General features: G+C 52.5%; 9 protein-coding genes across 9 annotated transcripts; 6 read left to right on the forward strand and 3 right to left on the reverse strand.

Annotated features, from left to right (window-relative positions):
- Positions 1-390: 390 nt before the first annotated feature.
- LDBPK_320490 (hypothetical protein, conserved) lies at positions 391-1011 on the reverse strand (the record flags this gene model as incomplete). The annotated part of the gene is made up of 1 exon (XM_003863419.1): positions 391-1011. One exon carries the CDS (start codon positions 1009-1011, stop codon positions 391-393), a length of 621 nt encoding a protein of 206 aa, XP_003863467.1.
- Positions 1012-1516: 505 nt separating this feature from the next.
- On the reverse strand, positions 1517-1822 carry LDBPK_320500 (hypothetical protein, conserved; the record flags this gene model as incomplete). Its single annotated transcript, XM_003863420.1, has 1 exon — positions 1517-1822. One exon carries the CDS (start codon positions 1820-1822, stop codon positions 1517-1519), a length of 306 nt encoding a protein of 101 aa, XP_003863468.1.
- Positions 1823-2282: 460 nt separating this feature from the next.
- Positions 2283-3434, reverse strand: LDBPK_320510 (hypothetical protein, conserved; the record flags this gene model as incomplete). Its single annotated transcript, XM_003863421.1, has 1 exon — positions 2283-3434. The coding sequence occupies one exon, from the start codon at positions 3432-3434 to the stop codon at positions 2283-2285; it is 1152 nt and encodes a 383-aa protein (XP_003863469.1).
- A 1888-nt stretch (positions 3435-5322) lies between these two features.
- Positions 5323-5934, forward strand: LDBPK_320520 (ras-related rab-4, putative; the record flags this gene model as incomplete). Its single annotated transcript, XM_003863422.1, has 1 exon — positions 5323-5934. The coding sequence occupies one exon, from the start codon at positions 5323-5325 to the stop codon at positions 5932-5934; it is 612 nt and encodes a 203-aa protein (XP_003863470.1).
- A 600-nt stretch (positions 5935-6534) lies between these two features.
- LDBPK_320530 (hypothetical protein, conserved) lies at positions 6535-7317 on the forward strand (the record flags this gene model as incomplete). The annotated part of the gene is made up of 1 exon (XM_003863423.1): positions 6535-7317. One exon carries the CDS (start codon positions 6535-6537, stop codon positions 7315-7317), a length of 783 nt encoding a protein of 260 aa, XP_003863471.1.
- A 559-nt stretch (positions 7318-7876) lies between these two features.
- On the forward strand, positions 7877-8968 carry LDBPK_320540 (hypothetical protein, conserved; the record flags this gene model as incomplete). Its single annotated transcript, XM_003863424.1, has 1 exon — positions 7877-8968. One exon carries the CDS (start codon positions 7877-7879, stop codon positions 8966-8968), a length of 1092 nt encoding a protein of 363 aa, XP_003863472.1.
- Positions 8969-10074: 1106 nt separating this feature from the next.
- On the forward strand, positions 10075-10527 carry LDBPK_320550 (profilin, putative; the record flags this gene model as incomplete). The annotated part of the gene is made up of 1 exon (XM_003863425.1): positions 10075-10527. One exon carries the CDS (start codon positions 10075-10077, stop codon positions 10525-10527), a length of 453 nt encoding a protein of 150 aa, XP_003863473.1.
- Positions 10528-13298: 2771 nt separating this feature from the next.
- On the forward strand, positions 13299-13736 carry LDBPK_320560 (hypothetical protein, conserved; the record flags this gene model as incomplete). The annotated part of the gene is made up of 1 exon (XM_003863426.1): positions 13299-13736. One exon carries the CDS (start codon positions 13299-13301, stop codon positions 13734-13736), a length of 438 nt encoding a protein of 145 aa, XP_003863474.1.
- A 1136-nt stretch (positions 13737-14872) lies between these two features.
- Positions 14873-16408, forward strand: LDBPK_320570 (hypothetical protein, conserved; the record flags this gene model as incomplete). The annotated part of the gene is made up of 1 exon (XM_003863427.1): positions 14873-16408. One exon carries the CDS (start codon positions 14873-14875, stop codon positions 16406-16408), a length of 1536 nt encoding a protein of 511 aa, XP_003863475.1.
- Between the last annotated feature and the right edge of the window lie 2049 nt (positions 16409-18457).

Below are 18457 nucleotides of genomic sequence, written 5' to 3' on the forward strand. Positions count from 1 at the left end.
GGTGTTGGAGGTCGGTAGTCAGGTCCATGATCGATTCAGTTGGCGGCGGCTCCCCCGGAATGGCCTATTTCGCAAGCTTGCCCGCATTGCCCATGGATTCACAGTGACAGAAGACAAGCTAAAATCAGAGGTACACGCGATAGGCTAAAAGAGCCGGGATTTATTCCTCAGGACGTGGAGTGCACGCATTATGGGCAGAAAGATGTACACAAATGTGTCCCCGTATAGCATCAGTGCAACACAGCGCAGCGCACACCGCAGCGTTGTTTGCTGTTGTTGACGCTAGTGTTGGTGTATTCGTGAGTTCAACCTGAGCGCACCTCAAAAGCATGGTCATGCGAAATGCGCGATTCGTCGCACATACTGTATCACGCCTTTCGCCGTCACCACTTAATCCGCATCATCATCCCGAACGCGCTTTCGGAACCTCTTGATGTAATGTCGCAAAAACATCTGTTGATTCTCCGCGTCTTCTGCATCTTCGCAAATGAGGCGAACGTAAAACGATTCAAGGCCGCAAAAAGGGCACTCAACGTCGATCTGTGACTTTAGATCGTTTGATTTGTTCAGTGTTGAAGCAGACACAACATGCCCGCATCCCCAGAAACCGACAAAGGAGTGCACGCCTGAGACTGTGGAATAATCTGTAATAGGACAACAGACGCTTCCATCGCTGCCTACCTCATTCGCAATCTCTTTCACATCTGCGAGCTTTTTTATGCAAAATTTGTCTTCCTTGTCTCCTACCGCGCCGTAACTACGCTCCTTACGATCGAACAGATAGTTAATGACGCTCTGCTTCGAGAAGATATCACCAGCCCCATCAAACACTACTGGTGCCTCTAGCGGTTGTAGAGAGAGCGCGCAGTGACTCCATCGCTCCACTGTTCGTGACTTTTGCGATGTTTTCTCCTTTGCCTGCCCTGATTCTAAGTCGATAGCAGTGACATAAACTCTTGACTTCTGAAGCAGCGAACGCTTGTTCGCGAGGGCCTGTCCATCGCCTCCCATACACTAGAGGCGGTAATATCACCGCAACTTCGTGGTTTTATCGGTCTACCGTCAGGCTTGCACGCTGGACGCCAATGTGCAACTACAGTGCAGCTGATTTGACATCTCTTTTTTGCAGGACCAAGCGAATACGAGGGTAAAGAGAGACAGGTGGAGTCATGCTAAGGGTCATAACAAAGAGAGAAAAAGCAGAGTAATTTTGGCAAGTTGCAAGGCTAAACAGCGGTTACCATTTCTGCACATCCAGCGATAAAGGCGGGAGGCACTAATGGACAAAATATCGTTTCCACAAAGGCCCTGTGGATTGAGAGCGCCAGCCTTTTTCTTTCGAGCCCTCGTCTTAGTTTACCTTACGAGAAGGGTCATGTACGCTAAGCAAGGGAAAGGCAATAACTACATGCACGACGAGAGACAAGTTGCACAGGGAGCAACGCATCCCCATCGATCAGTAGATATCGACAAATAGTAAGATGAGTGGAAAAAATACAATTCACAGAGGCCAGTGCTAATTTACATTGAGAATGGTGCAATTGCTTTCTCGAGGGCTGAAATCGTAGTAAATGCAGTGGTACGCGGAAGACTCACTGCCTTGCTCCTCGCCGCCGAAAATGTTGGACAGCGGTTGCAGATGATCACGCAGAATCATTGTCGGTTCCACTTTCGACTTCCATAATTGGATCCGTGAAACGGTTGACCCATGGCGCCTTTTTATTTGATCGACAACAGCGTACAATTGATCATTTGTGTCGTACTCGGCCGTGCTATCAAACACCGGAAAGCCTACCATTTTTGTCGTGATTGTAATCTTCATCGTTGTGTGCAAAAATCGAACCAAAAAAGTGAAGACATTATGCAAAAGTCTCCTTCTTGAAGTATCAGCGCTTTGAAACTCTAGAACGTATGAATATTGGCCAAGGAAGATAATGATGCATAGGATGAAGTAATATGATTAGCGGCTTCAGAAACCGAGTCGGAGCGCACCGTGTTTTTTTTTTTGGTACGATGAGCACCTTGCAAAACTCAAGGAAGAGCTACTTGCGGCCCTACAACAACCCCCAGTCAAGCAGATGAGATGAAGAAAAATCTCACACCTGAGAAACAAAGAGAAGTGCATGACATTTAGAGTATGTTTTTTTTTTTTTTCCGGCTCCATGACGAGCACAAGGCAAGGAGAGAGATGAACAACAAAGGTGAATAAGAATTATCGTTGAGTCTCTCTACACAGAAAGAAAAAACGGAGATAACAGCAGCTGAGCAGTAGATCACCACTTTCACATACTTTCTAGGCGAGACATTCGTCTTTCCAGACCTTCGAGGCGCTCTATAATACGTGATTCTAACTCCTCAAGAAGTTTTGTAAATTGAACAAGGGCAGGAGTCACGGAATGCTGCTGTGGTTGCGGCGGCTGAATCGGCTGTCGACTGCCGCTGCCCCCGGGATCGGCCGAGCTCATACTAGAAAGCCGCGTGGGAAATCCGTCCAAAGAGGAGTGCACTTCGCGCTCTGACAAATTTGATCGGTTCAAGGGCAGGGGTTCAGGGATAACCACCGGGTCCCACACCGTGCGCAGAAGAATCAAGTAATTCAGTTCGCCGCGGTAGACGGAGAGCCTCCATCGTTCATGATTGCCCGTCTTCTGACACTCCTCAGTACAGTAAAGTGTCGTGCGGTGAAACTTTTTGCCCTCGTGAACGAGGACTTTACCGCTGCCAAGCGTTCCGACCCAAGTATGTCCGAGAAACTTCGTATTAGCGGGAGCGATACCCTCCGCTCGTGTAATGTATGCCATTCCGTTCCAGCAGTCCGTCGGATGCTCCGCAAAAACACCCATGTAGCACCTCTGCAGCTCAACGTTCGGGGTCTCCAAATTCTGCAAAAGGCCAAGCAAATCACGGTCACCTATCAGCGAGGAAGCTCCTGCCCAGTACGGTGTTTCACAGTCGGTGTTTCCCTCCTCTGGCTTCACTTTTTTGGGAAACTGGCATCGCTTTCCCGAGTAGTGCATAACAGAATCACCCGCGCTGGAGAACACTGAATCACCACTCAACATGGAACTCTCTTCCTCCGGCTCCGGACCATATTTTCCCACCAAGATTGCAAAAAGCTGCTCTTCCTCACCTCGACACTCGCGTAGCAGCTTCTCTACATTGCACAGTTTTTGAGGATTGTACTTCCTGTAAAATCTGTAAAGGCGCTTGAAGTAGCTTCTTCGGATACCCTCGTTGGCAGTGTCCCCGCCGTCCTGAGCTGCATATCCCGAGTTGCTTTCTCGGGATTCCCAGCCTGGCTCACTTGTGTGAAAGACTCGCTGCGATGCGGCATTGTGCTGCTCATGAAAGGTCGACTCCGGATGAAATGAAACAGTACGTGCATCTCGAGGCGGATTTTCCCCTTCTGATGCAGTGGCACCTGACGCAATCATTTCCTGAGAGAAGCTGGAAAAAGGGTAGCCGAAAAAAAAAGCCACGAAAAAGAAAGACGCAGAGGGGGAAAAGGAGTGAATTAAAAGGAAATAGATTGTAAAAGAAGCATTTTCTCGCAAGGAACAAACAAAAGCTGCAAGATGCCTCCATACTCTGACCGAGAGCGTCTGCTGCGTTAATCTTTTTCTTCGACGCACACATGTTGAAATTTCAATGGAAGTGATGCAAGATTATCAGTGAAGAGAGCCGAAGTTCGACAATCTGCTTCCCTTCTTTCGGTAGCTTTGGCATGCTTGAAAAAGTTCAGTGTATCTCATTGGACAAACCAATCAAAACAGCTTATCGCCCGATGCTGAGGCCCCATTGAGACGTGTAGAGACACAATGTGGCGATTCATTCAGCCCCTTGCGCAGATTGAGCGCGCGCTCTCGATAGCTTTCCGAGTCACCAAGATTACACCACACCATTCAGAAATCCGGGTAGTTGGCCTCCTACTCAAATTCGATTACACCATTTATCTGGCCATGCCGTGCGGCAGAGATCCCTCAAGGCGGAAGTACAGCTAGTTAACGCGCACATTTATCACTTTTAGGGGACCATTCTGTCATCGGGCATGAGCTCAACGCCACTCCACCCGGCCTGTCACAGGCCCATCGCGTGGCACGATGCAGTAGACACGCGTTACGGCAATGCGCCGACTCAGCCATCACAGCACGCATTCTGCCTCGAGCTCCACCCATCCACCGCTCCGAAGGTCGCCTCACAGCCACTCCAATCATGCTGGTGGCCACCTGGTGCATCCCGCCGTGGGGTGGCCCGAGCCCCCACCCCACCAGCAGGCAGCCAGGTGCGCGTGAGGTGCGTTCCAGCCACGCTGGCACTTTGCGCATTATATGGATGGCGCAGATATGCTCGGTGTCACCGGTCACCCTAAAGCAACGCCATCCAGGGCCCGGCCGCCGACATCAGCAGCGATTAATCGCACTGGCGCCCTCCCCATGTCGTAGGTGCTTGACCCTGCCACCACCAGAGGTAGTGGTGCGCTGGCAGCGGACAAGGGGGGAGGGAGGGGGGCTGCCTGGCTTCACCAGAGAGAGTGGGGCACTGGAATCTGTGATACCACGCATCGAGATCTCCCCTCGTCATCGGGGCGTGCAAGAGGCGCGCGGATCTGTGAAAGAGGCTGTCGTGTCGGAGTATACTGTTCTTCGTGAATAATCGCTTCGATGTTTCTAATCGAAGGAAGCGAAGGGTTGCTCAAAAGAGGTTTGCAATTGCTTTTCAGTGCGTGCCCTGGCGAGGTGGAAGACTGCCAGGGTAGTCGTTCGGGTGCGGAGAAGTACCAAGTGGTGTGCAGCGGAAGAGATGGCAAACGACTTTTAGCGCGTTGCAGTGTCAGCCCGAAACGAGGACAGAAAGACTTTTTCATTCGCTTGCTGCGAAAAAAATACCAGACACGTCGAAGACATGGCCGCAGGAGAATGTGGCATTGCAGGGAATCGCTTCAGGTGATTGTAGCACAGTTCTAAAGAAGCAAACAAAGCGTTTTGCTAGTTTATTTTCAGAAGCGGGGCTGCTAGCCACTGTTCACAGTTAAAAGCGTGCTTTCACCACTGAAATCGATGGGCATGGTGGACAGATGCTCTTGTTGCCCTGCCGTCTGCTTTTTGGAGCTTCAAATGGCTCATGACTACCAACCTTTTTTCTTCGCTCGCCTTTTTGTTTACTTCCTTTTCTTGTATGCACCATGCTGCCAGTAGATAAAATTCAAACTCAAAGATATTCTCGTACCACTGGCTACCCACATTACACCGCCGTAGCTGGCAGGAAACCTACCTGCACGTGTCTGTTTGTGTTGGCTTTATGCTGGGAAAATTTGCTGAAAGGATGGCAGACAAGTATCAGCAGTTGATGAAACTCATTGTCATCGGAGACAGTGGCGTCGGCAAGTCGTGTCTGCTGCACCGATTCATCGAGGACACTTTTTCTGAAGAGCAAACGCAGACCATCGGCATTGAGTATGGTGCGAAGATTATCGACTTGGGCGGAGCAAAGATCAAGCTGCAGATTTGGGACACGGCTGGCCAGGAGCGGTACAAGTCGGTAACGAGGAGCTATTATCGTGGTGCCACGGGATGCCTCATTGTCTACGATGTCAACAATAGAGGCTCGTACGAAAGCGTTCCGCAGTGGTTAAGTGACGTACGACAGCTAGCAGGAAGCGATGTCGTAGTAATGCTCATCGGAAATAAAATCGATGTGGCGAAAGCGAACAGCGTTCGCGCAGTCCAGCACAACGAGGCATCTTTGTACGCACAGCAAAACGGTCTGCTGCACTTTGAAACTTCCGCAGCTACAGGCGAGTTTGTCTCTGAAGCTTTCCTGAGAGTCGCCAAAAGTGCCGTGTCGTTGGCAAGCGCTGCGGAGCCAGAAAACGACACCCAGCTAAGCCAGGACAACACGGCAAACAACTCATACCTTTCGTCGTGCTCTTGCTAGCTCTACTGCTCCATGCTTTTGAACTGCACTTGCTTCACCTCCGTTGCAGAAACGCTCTTTGCTACATGTTTTTCTATTTGATTTACTCTCAGCGCTTTGATATTGCTCTGAACGCTGCATTTTGGTGTTCCCTTTTCTGTCGCTAAACATGCTTTTTCTTTTTTTTTCTATTTACTACTGTCCTTCATGCGAACAGACACAAACTCAAAAAAAAAAAACGGACTTTAATCTTGAGCAACGACAATGACGCTGCTGTAGTACGTTGGCGCTCGGCGGCCTGAAAAAGCTGAGTTCTTATTGACCGCTTTGCCAGCAGCAGCCGTGGTTGGCAACATAATCAGCCCTGGCAAACGGGCGTATGACTGTCTCTTGCAATTGACGCGGCTGTGTGTGTATTTTTGCGCTGGTATACCCTTTGCGGAGATCATCTGCCTGCCTCGAGTGTGTGTGCTCTAGTTCTCGACCAACTACACTTCTCTGTCTCACCTCTTCGTGACGGATGCGTTCTCTTTTTTTATTATTCGTGAGCGAACGGCATGTCTTTATGTCGAATGCGTCTATAAAGGACCCATTATCACAATCTCGCGGTTGCGTGCCCTAATGCCTGCCAAGGTTGCTAATTCAAAAACGCAGACGCTTCGTGATGGGCGAAAGCTAGGTGTTGAAAAGCTTGTAGAACTTGTTTTCATCGGACGTCCACGAACGCTGAGCTTTTCTCACCGCTCGCTGGGAAGCCTGCGGCATCCTTACTCGAGTCTAGTTTGCGAGACGTCTGCTGCTCGTGCCTCTACTCAAGACAAAATTACGTACTTATTGGAGGCCTTTTCGGAGGCCAAAGCCGAAAAGAAAGCCTGGATGCGCGTGGAGCGCATTTTCGATTCTATGCTCGGAGATGCCTTGATGGAGAAAATGAAGCTCGGACTTTTGCTCTCCTCTGAGCTTTTACAGCGCTTTGAAGTGCTGTGGATCCGCCTTGGTGGTGCCAGCGGCGACATTATTTCCGAAGATACCTACAAGCAATTTCACCAGCAACTGTATTTCACTCTTTTCGGAATTGAGCAGATGACATTATTGCCGGCGACGATGCAGTTTATTCTGGAAGACTATCAGTACGATTCACAGGGCAAAAGTGGGATTGAGTTCGGCAGCTTTGCCCATTCGATGCTCGAATTAGCTGATAACTGGGCTGGAAGTCGTGAGGTGGCGGATTATGTTGCATTCATGGACAAAATTGTTGAGTGCTACCCAGACAGCACAGTGCAGCCACGCAAAGCGCATGCGCCAGACGAGTTGACGCTGAGCAAGGAAGCTTTCTTCCGGGGTGGAGTGGTGGTTCCCAGGGTGGAGGGCGAACAAACTGTTTACCATAGAATAACTCTTTAGCTCTCGCCGTTTTTGGTGGCATTTTCACGGATGTAAACTATTTGGAAAAGTAACAGCATCTAGTTCTTTGTTTTTCGCAGGCAGTGCTCAGTAGTTCCCTTTTGACACTTACCGTTTTGTGACTGTAATAATCTTCTCTGCTGTTTTGTCGAGATGCACAAATGAAAAAAAGAAAAACCAAGTCTATGAGATGAAGTTTTTGGGAAAAAATTTCCTAGAGCCACTGTTGAGGTCAGTAAGCAGAGGGGCTGACTGTTAAGAAAAAAAGCCATTTTTTGGCTGTGTTCTCGGGACTCGCAGGATGAGACTAACACTTGCTAGTCGAAAAAAGTAGGATGCACGCAATCTTACTTTGAAATGTACTAAACTTTTTCGCCTTTCCACTTCCATCTCTCTTTTTTCTCCCCAGGCTCCAGTGCACTACTCTCCACATCGGGTTTGTGCTCGACATACAGCTTTTGCTGCCCTTTTTTTTTGTTGCTCTGTTTTTCCGCTTGTTTTATTGCGCATCGCTCTTCATTCTTTCTTTTTTCTGCTGCTGTTACTCGAGGGCCAAATCATGGCGCCTCTACCCCCTAAGCCACACTCGAAAAACCGCATTGAGCAGCAGCAACTGCCGCACATCTATGCTCGTCATTCGCCGCTGTCTGTTTCCGTTGTCTTTTTTATTCTGGCAGTCGCTGCTATCCCGATCGGCGTCCTCGTAATTGTGAGCGGGGATCTAACGACACGGCTTGATTTTCGCTACGATCATATCAACAGCTACAAGTTTGCAATGGGAGCAGCTGGTGAGTTTGCCGTTAATTTTCCATTCAATGGCACCATGTACTCTTCTGGTGTCAAAACCCGGCTTATGTTCTCTTTGCATCAGAGTCTAACAGCTCCGGTTTACATGCAGTATCGCCTCAGCCCATTCTTTCAAAACTACCGCTACTTTACTGCCTCCGTGGACTACTCGCAGCTTAGCGGGAGAGCGTCTGCAATTTCAAAGTTGTGTGCCCCATTCCGCTTTCCTGGAGAGGCAACTGGAGATAGTGTCTCCGGCTACTACAACCCGTGTGGTGCCTACCCGTGGGCTATGTTCAACGACAGCATCAGTCTGTATAGGACTGACGGCACACTCATCTGCGACGGCAGCGCCTTCACGGCCAACGGAACGAGTCTGGCGGCAAATAACAAGTGTGTGAAGTCTGGCATTGCTCGTCCAAGTGACGTCAAAGAGAGATACAATCCTCCGAGGGAGATTCCCGGCAACGGTCCGATGTGGAGTGCTGGCGGCAACAAGTCAGCCACTGATCCATATCTGCGAGAGGGCTACTACTACAAAGAGCCTGGGCACAAGATCCCACTCAGCATTGATGAGGATTTGATAGTGTGGCTCGATCCGGCTTTCACGTCTGATGTGACGAAAAATTACCGTATTCTCAACGTCGATTTGCCGGCCGGTGACTATTACTTCGAGATCACAGAGCAATACCCGACTGCGCCGTACGCATCGCATAAGTTTGTGCAACTCGCGACCCGATCATGGATCGGGGGTAGAAGCCATGTTCTCGGCTCTCTGCTGATAATCATGGGTGGCACGGCCTTTATCATGGCAGTGACACTTCTTTCAGTGAAATACTTGATCATGCCAGTCTATACAGAGTAGTGCTTGTGCTCAGGTCTCCACCCGATGCTCACTATTCTGTTACCTTGCGTTGCAGACGTTCATGGTGCCGCCTTTCATGTGAAGCCAAAATTTATAGAGCAGTTTTACCTTCAGCTGCTTTCGTTTTCTCTATCGTGGGTGCATCATGCATAAGCATACATCTCGTGTGGGACGCTTTCCCCATGGCGTGCTCTTGCATTTGCTTCCCCCTTGTTCTCCCTTTTCGAGCGAAGTTGTTAAGGTATGTTTTTTTGCGTTCCTCGATCGCGCTGAGAAGGGCCGACAAAGAAAAAGATGAATCAGCCGTATGAACTCTTTCTCGCATTTGGTGAAAGACGAATCGGGCTCTTCTAGCGCTAATTGTTCACTCTCGCTACTCGTCCCAGTCTCTCTCTCTTTTCGTGTGCAGCGTGTGTTTCACCGCCTTTCGCGGCGCCTTTTCACTTCTTGTGCGAAGCGATTGCGTTTCGAAATCTTCGGGAGCTCTTTCTGCTGAGGGCAGCTGGATAAATGCTATGATGCCCCTCTCAGTTTTCTTTGCTTGCTAGGCACTGATAGTATTGGCTTTTTTTATGTTTTTGCCTTTCCAGCCGAATTTTTCTTTATGGGCGAGCCAGCCTTTTGGCTTTCTTTTATTTTCCCAACGAGCGATGCAGAGCCGTATCAGCGGAGACATGATCTACCTCACGCTCTGCCTCACGGATCACCCATCTACCTCCGTACAAGATCAAAATGAAACGCAGCAGCACCGTTTCCTATCTTCGCCGCTCCCCGGCAATGCGCGCAACGGCTTTACGCCTTTCGGTGGTGCTCACCGTTAAAAACAAAGAGCGAACCTTGTGTACATGCAAAAGTGCATGAAGAGGACCGCATCCTTTGTTTAGCCTTGAGGTGTCGAACACCGTCATGATCTTTTGCGAACTCGATGCCCCTCTACGCGCCCTCTTTTCACTTTCCCTCGCTTCTCATTCTTGTACTTGCGAACCATGCTTTCCTCTCTCCCGCGTAGCATAGCAGCAGAAGAGCCCTATTCTGTTGTCTCCAAAGCATAAAGAGAAAACAGCCAAACCGCTTCATTCACCTTTTTCATCTCAGAAGCTAGCACCATGTCGTGGCAGGCATACGTTGATGACAGCCTTATCGGCAGCGGCAACATGCACAGCGCTGCTATTATTGGAGCCGCTGATGGCAGCTACTGGGCGTATGGCGGTAGCTACGTTCCGCAGCCGGAAGAGGTGCAGCACATCCAGAAGTGCTTGTCCGACTTCTCGCTCGTGCAGTCCTCTGGTGTGAATATTTACGGTGTCAAGTTCTTCGGCCTCCAGTGCGGCACCGACGGCGACTGCAAGTACATCTTTTTCAAGAAAGGTGCAGCCGGCGGGTGCATTTACACGACGAAGCAGGCATTCATCGTTGCCGTATATGGGAACCCCGGTGACACCTCCTCGCTTCAGCAGGATCTTGAGAAGAACACGGCTCACACGGTCACCGTGAACCCTGCGGACTGCAACACTACAGTGAAGCGCATAGCGGATTACCTCATTAAGCTTGGCTACTAATTACCAGCGGTGTATCTTACAAAAGAGAGGAAAGTCACTCAAGCCGAAAGAATAGTATTTTAGGGCGTCGCAAGAGCGGACGCGTGCGATACTGCATGGACCTTGCCTGAACTACTCGTTACATGCATTTAGACACTGCATGCGTCGCAACTACCCATCTGTTTACCTCACGCTATCCCCTCCTCCTTTTTCCACTGTGACACTATTCTGCCCTCCTTCGCTGGTTTCACCTGCGTGCTTTGATGTTCGACCCTTCTCTGCGCTCTCGATGGGCATGCGATGCTCCGGTAGCTCGCGGTGCTCCCCCAACAGAGGTGTTGGTGGTTCGATATGGTGGAGAGAGGCTGCGAGAGTAAAGTTGTGTGGACCTACTTGCTGGAGGAGGAACCCGGGGTGAAGGGCAGTGCTGCATTTCGCTTCACGGCTGGTTCATAATTCCCATTGGCGGTTCTACTTGCGTCAGCGGGAAGACTACTGTCGTTCTTTCTCTCTTTGCGTGTGTGTAGTGAGGGGAAGGGAAAAGCGGAGGAAGAGTGATGGGCTCGCGCACAGACAATCTAACGTGATTTCCGCCTCTTTTGTCCTCTTCCCGACTGGATACTCGCGGCAAATCCCTGACTTCGTTTGCTTTTTAGTGCTTCTTCGTCCGTTTCTTTCCTTTGTGCCGTGTCTTGCCCTTTCCTTTTATAGCTCCTTCGCTGTGCTTCTTTATATCTAGCGTGATCTCTCTTCTTTCCCTTTGTTCTCGGACGAGTTGAAACGTTTTGTGCGCCGTTCATTCTGTTCGTTTCCATCTCGATTGCGCGTCTTGGTGGGCTTGTGCGTTCGCGTGTGTGCGCTTGTGCAGGCGCGTGCTATGGATGAAGATACCAGAGAATACTGTCCTTCAAAGATAAAGGAGGAAAACAACAAAGGAAACAAAGAAAATGAGAAAGCGATGATGCATAGTTATCAAATGGCCCGTGCCACCGGATGATTCTTCCGTTCTTTTTTTACCTAGTTTGTACCTTTCTCGAATGAGATGGAGACGTGAGCGAAACTGACGTTTTCCTCAAGGCGGATTCACGGAGGCGATGCAACAACAGCAAGAACAAAGCATTGGAAGACAGTACGTGCCGCGACTCGTCAACATACTGTCTTCACAGTAAAAGGCTGCTCGTCGCTAGTGGTGACAGTAACAGCACACTCTTGTAAATAGAAAGACGCACTCTGCGCCACTCATCCACTCCTCTACCCGTCCAGAGGTGGGTGACCCTATTCAGCGGGAAAGCGTCCCCGGCACTCCGAAGAAGACGTTCTCAAGAGCCTCATGCTTCTCCTTCACTCTCTTCTCTCCCACTGCCTCTCCTCCCTTTGTGGTGGCCACGTCTCCTGCCTGCGCTCACTGTGCGAAAAAAAAAAGTAAAGGTACATTGAGAGGAAAACACGGAAAAAAGTCAACGAGGTTCAGAAGTCTATCTTCAACAGCTGTAATCTGTTCTGCGCCCTCCAGTGACACCTACGTTCTCTTTTCTTCTCTCTTCCTCCTGCCGTATCGTCTCACTGTGTGTTGTTTTACGGTCCTTTTTTTTTTCTGCACCTAGTCCTTCTTTTCCGGGCTTCTGTGTTGGGCGCTTTGCCGGCCCGACGAGCGCGCTGGTGTCCCAAGGGTGAAGTGCTCAAAGAAAGGATTGCCATAATCGAGCCGGGGCACGGAGGTCGGATCTCATACACAATTCCAAAAGTATTACTTCAAATGTAACTCTCTTTTCTTTTTTTTTCTCTGCTTGAACTGCTCTTTGCCTCGGCACTTGTGCCCGTCGCGCTCTCTTCGCTCGGCAGCAGACACGCAGAGGTAGGCACGCGCACGCACACAAAGAACTACTAAAGAAGTGTGATAAGGCACCACATACACGGAAACGGACGTGCCCATGTTTTCTAGTCCCCCGCCAGTCGCCCCACTTGGCGCGCCGATGCCACCACTGCTGATGCACCACTGCTACCACAACGTCCTGTGCAAATGCGGCGCCGTGGTGTGTACGCAGTGCTCGCGTGTGTGCATGGCGTGTGACTGCCACGTGTGCCCCCACTGCCTTCCTTTCAATATGCGCCACTGCAAAAGTTGCTGCATCGCATGCTTTCGCAACTGCAGGCACAACTTGTGACACGCCTGCAAATATCGCCGTCCATCATTCATCCTTGCCTCGCTGTGTATGATCTCGTGGATTGCTTTCTTGACACTGTGGGCAAGAATGTGTTACGATATCAGGCGGCGCCCCGCCGCGGGGCGTGGCAGCGTGCCCATTCACAGGAGTGCCTTCCTTATACAACAACAACAAAAGACGAAAGCCACTGACAACACGGAGATGCTGAGTAGTCGGCAACTGCTCAGATCGTCGTAGTGCGCCACCATGCGTGCAAAAGACATTTCTCCGCGGGCGATGATCGTGTGTCTCTTTGACGCCATTGCTCACCGAGCGCTTCGATCTTGTGTCTGGGTGCCTTCTTTTCTTCACCCCCTAACGGCTGTTGCTGCTGCCTTTCCCTACCTCTCTTCCGTCTCCTCTTCTATTCTGCACCCTCTCACCGCCATTTTTTCCCGCCTGGCGGCTGCGCTAGTTGTCCCTTGCAGTCACTCAAGAAGCGCGCTAGCGCAGAGTTGGCACCTACGAGCTTCCCCAGGTGAGTGAAAGAGCGGCACACTCACTTGCCCTCTCCCCTCTTCCGCATTCAGCGGTCGCCATTTTTGTCTCTCGGAATCCTGCGTAGCGAATTTACGCTGACACGTCGCCATGTTGGTCCGCAGTATCACCAAATGCGTGGTCCCGCTCATCAAGGCGACGAGCTACACGAGCTCCTATATTGTGGAGCATCCACCCACCCCTGTGAGGCTCACCTTCATGCTGCCTCTCCACAACAAGTCCATGCCCACACCACTTCTCGACCCCGAACGGCTGCAGGAGATTAGCTGCGGTACCGGTCAGCCTGCTCAGCGTGGCCGCCGAAAGCCACTTGTGTGGAAGCGCCGAAAGCCGTGGTTCGACCACCAGTGGTCACTCGACCTGCAACGCATCAAGAAGGGCCCTGAAACACCTCACTTCCCCGACGGTACTCCGTTTACGCAGATCCGCTCTTTCCAGTCATTTGCAGGGCGCTCCTGGAAGATCAACGCTGGCCGCCGGCGCAAGATTCGCCTGTCGCTGAAGCGTGGTCGCAGGAAGCTGCTGTAACCGCGGCACCGAGAGTTAGTGAGCCAGAGATTTGTAGCATGCTACGTGTTTCTTGCTGGGCCTTTTTTGTGTGTTATGTGGACAGCTGGATGCGTCTCTGTCTTGTCGCTGAAGAGTGCGACGACAGGCTGGTGCAAGAGCCCGCTTTTATGGGGCGCGAAACCTGTGCTGTCTTTGGTGGCGCGAAACAGGCAGAAGACGTATAGCTACAGGGTGCTACTGTCGGTTCGTTGACGGCCTTGGTGTTTGTGTGTGTTCCTGTTGCCCCACATCTTTCTCGGTATGGGTTTGTGCTGGGGTAGTCTCTTTGCGGTTCGATTCTTTTTCACATCTTTCGCGCTAGTGGTGGAGACAGGCGAACTGCAAAACCAATAAAATCGAAGAGACATGCTGCCAGCCGCGCTGTAGCACATCGCGTTCAGCTGCGCCTTCTGTTGATGAGCTGGAGCGGCAAGGGAAGGGGAAAGGATGTTGGATGTGGTGCGTTCCTCCCTCCAGTCAGCACCAGAGTGCCTGAAGACAGCCTCCCACTCCTCTCTTTGTGATGAGAAGTGCAGTTCTGAGCGTCGCCTGTCGGTTGCACAGGAGACATAGCCCCGCATATTATTTGCCCATCCCCGTGCTCGCGTGTGCGCACTGGAAAGCCGAGGCAGGCTGGAATACTTCGCAGCGAATGACAGTTATTATTTCTCGTCGTGGCGGCAGTTGATAATGAATGACCGCTATTTTCGACACCTTCATATCTTTTCCATCTTTCTCATGATCTTCTTGCTTTCCCTTGCCTCTTCCTCTGTTCACGGCGTCGTGTTTTTTCGTGTTCAATGACCTCCCATTTAAACCGTTGCAGCACCACCGCACGTGCCGCTCTCCGTAAGCGGTAAATATCGGTGCTGTGGTGGCGCACCTGCCTCACAGCACGCATTCCCTTTCTCTCCCCTTCATTTCAGCGTGTTTCTAACCTCTTCTCATGCTTTGCCGCGCGCATTTCTTTTTCGTTCTTTGCAGCTAATCTATTTAGCGAATTCTGGTTGCCGTACGCACGTGCATTGGCCTGCCTAGCGTTCCATATTCAGAGTGTATCTCTTTTCTGTTTTTTTTTCCGCAGCTCCTCTTGCTCCCCTTGTTTCTCCTCGCAGATGACCATGATGCGGCGATGTAGAGGCTTCAAGCTGTGCACCGCCATCGGCCTCGCACTAATGGCGGTGCTGTTGATGAGTAGCGCGTCCGCCGCGGAAACCAGCTGCGGCTTCAGCACCCAGCGCTTGCAGTGCGGCGACTTTGCATGCGACAAGGAGGGGAAGATTTGTATTGCGTGCCGCGCGGACAACGACTGCTACCCTGGCGCGATGCGCTGCGACGCGACCTCGGGGAAGTGCAAGATGCGCAGCTTCACCTCCCTCTTCGGAGCGCGCACTATCCTTGCGATGCTGGGCGCTTTCGTTGTCTGCTCCATTGCAGTGCTCGCTGGCGTCGGTGGTGGCGGCATTCTGGTGCCCATGTTCTGCGGACTAATGGAGATCCCCATGCAGTCCGCTGTGGGGATGTCACAGTCCACCATTTGCGGACAGAGCACGCTCAACATGTACTTGATCATCCGGCAAAAGCACCCCGACTCTAGCTGGGATCGTCCGCTGATTAATTACCAGTATCTGAGCCTGCTTCTGCCACCCGGTCTCATCGGTACCTTAATTGGCGGAATTCTGAGTAAGCTCTGCCCTGATGTGCTGCGCCTCATCCTTCTTCTTGTGCTGCTCTCCGTTGTGCTCTACCGCAGCTGGGAGACGATGAAGAAGCAGTACCGGCAGGACACGGATCCGATGCATGTGACTGTGGAGGCGAACGACGCGAACGCAACGTCGCATCGGGAGAGCTACGACGGCAATGGCAAGAGCCAGAGCCGCGAGCTGACCGAGACGGCTGGCGGTGCCAAGAAGGGGTTGTGCGAGGACATCGCGGTTTTGCCGACGCCGGAGCAGAGTCCACCGCCTATCGAGCGCCCGCCGCAATCACAGTACCTGCAGCAGGAGCTCTCTATGAACATTGCCTGCTTCCTGGTGCTGCTTCTGTTCAACATTTTCCGGACGTACACAGTGTGCGGCGGCTTCCTGTATTGGCTGTGTGTGTTGGTTCCCGTGGCCTTTCTGAGCGTCGTGTTCTACTTCAACCGCGAGAAGCTGCGCAAGCTGACGGAGTCTGACCCGGCGCAGATGACGTTCACCTGGACTCAACGAAACTCGGTGACTTACCCGATGGTGGCGGTGCTTGCAGGTGGGTCAGCGGCCATGCTTGGCATCGGTGGTGGCCTTGTGCTGGGGTTTGTACTGAACGAGGTGGGTATAGTGCCTCAAGAAGCATCGGCGACGGGCGGTATGGCCACCTTCTTCATTGCCTTCTCGTCTGCGCTGCATCTCCTCATCACGGGTAGCCTTGTCGTCGACTTTAGCGTCGTCTTCTGCATTGTTGGGCTATGCAGCAGCGCCTTGGGCCAGCTAGTAATCATGAATTACATCAAGAGGCGCGGCCTGAGCTACCTCATCATCGGCTCTCTCGTCTTCGTTGTTGGTGGCTCGCTGGTTGCGCTCGGTGGCTATGGTATCTACAACGCCGTCATCTCCACCCAGGCAGGCGGCTCCGTGCTGGCGTTTGGCCGCTTCTGTGCGAGAGCGAAGTAGACAGCCAAGCGTACCGGAAAGAGCAGCCAGAACGCAAAAACAGGCAAACGCGTACGCGTTCACACTTCCCTTCACCCTTCCCCCCTTCCCCCCTCCCCCACACTTCGATGACCGTTCGCTTTGCTATCAGGGCGAGTATGCGCGCCTGTCTTTCGATGTCCTCCCTCTTTCCCTGCCTTGGCTTGCCGAGGAGCTGCCCGTTCGTCTCCAGGTGTATGGTGGAGGGCCTCATCCTTGTGTGGATGCGCCACGTCCCTACCCTTTTATGTATTTCCGCCAAGTAGGGACGTGCTCAGGGCCGGAAGGATGGCAAGGGTGGGACGGACGGGGAGGTGGGGAACGCACGAAGGAAGAGAATCGTAGTGACTGCCGCGTGGCTTGTTTTTATCGCTCTTCGTTTTTTTTTCTCGGATGCTCGCTCTTCTTCCTTCAGTCTTTTCGTTTTTTTTTTTGGGGGGGGGGGAATGTTTCTGCTCATCCTGCCTGAAAGTGAGGCTCATTGCTGCGCCTCTCCTGAGGCCGCACAAGCGTGGTGATGATCCCGCGTCCTACCGCCCCTGGGACACCGACCGGCAATCTGTGCAAGTTACTCGTGCGAATGACCTCGCGATGACTGCGCGCCCATGTGGAAGACATGCTCCAGCCATGAAGGTCTGGCTTCCGTGCTCACCGCCCCACTGCCCACCCCCTGGAGACTCGCACCTTTACAGAGTACTGCAATGCCAGCCAGGTGCCAAGACAGGAGCAATGCCTGCGGACTCCACTTGCGCATTCGACTCGCTAGCTCGCAGCGCTATCATGGCACTCAAGTTCAACGCAGACCCAAGCCGTCCTCGCTCGGCCATGGAGGTCTCAGACGATTGTTTCGGCTGTGCTCGCTTCTGCAAGAGATCGACGGTGGCCAGCTTGTGCATGCGGAGTCCCACAAGGATCGGCCGTAGGCCCTCTTTTCTTCGTCAGTGCACTGGACTCGCTAAGTGGAGCTCAACAGGAGACCCGGACTGCACCACGCCTCCTTTACCGATGGCGTTGCCTGCCTCACGCCCTCCACAGGCATGGGTGCCACACGAGCCCGACTGAAGCCCGTCTTCTGATGTGGGCGGGGCACTGGACACTGAAGCATTCCGTGGTGATGAGCGCCCCCACTCAAAGCGCGGTGCGCACTCTTCGGCGCGCGACACCGCAATCAACTGCAACTCCCCACACTCACGCGGGGGGGGGACGCCCTGCGCACTGGGCGTGGGAGGCGCACACGCCGGGCGGCAGCGCTGTCGCAGCACTTCGGCAGCTCTCGCACGGGTATGCAGCTATCGACCCTTGGTGACATGAACGGAACTGCCAGATGGAGACAGCGAGCCACCCGGGCAGCAGCGTTGCCCTGAGGCAGGCCCCGGCCCCGAAAACGCGCGCCCCGCGCGCACGCGCTGCGAAGGGCCGCTGGCACGGTGTATCCCGCCCAAGCAAGGCATGGAGCGGTGAGCAGGGCGCGGGCGACGGTGGAGAGGGGCGCGCAGAGATGCACAGTGATGAGCCCCAAAGTGCATGTGTGGGGAACGTGCGGCATCTCCTGCATCGGACCTGGTGGGCTGATGTGGCGCAGATGCCGGAAGCATGAGGGGGCCACCCCGGGCTGCACCGTCGAGCCCCCGCAGACTCCGATGTGGAGAGTCGCCGCACCACATTGAGGAATGCCGCGGCCTGAGGGGACGGAGGGAGAGGCATGGCACACAGGCAGAGTGTGCGGGGTCTCCGAGGTAAGTAAAATCTGAAAAGGGCTCACATGAAGTGGAGTTGAAGCTGCTCCTGGTTCGCCCTATGTTCTATTGACCGTCTTATCGATGGATTTTTCCAGTGAAGAGGTAAGGTGTACGGATTTCACGGTGATAGGGCGATCCCTTACCGTGCATCTTATCTTGTCTTCCCTTCACGTAGTGGAGAGGAAGGATACGGGGTGATGGACTCAGCGGAGCTTATCATAAAGGACCGCGCGGGGGACTTGGGGAGTTGCTTTTTTTCTTCGTTACTCTCGCGTCTCTTCCCCTTCCCTGT

Source organism: Leishmania donovani, chromosome 32 (genome assembly GCF_000227135.1).
Source record: "Leishmania donovani BPK282A1 complete genome, chromosome 32".
NCBI lineage: Eukaryota > Euglenozoa > Kinetoplastea > Trypanosomatida > Trypanosomatidae > Leishmania > Leishmania donovani.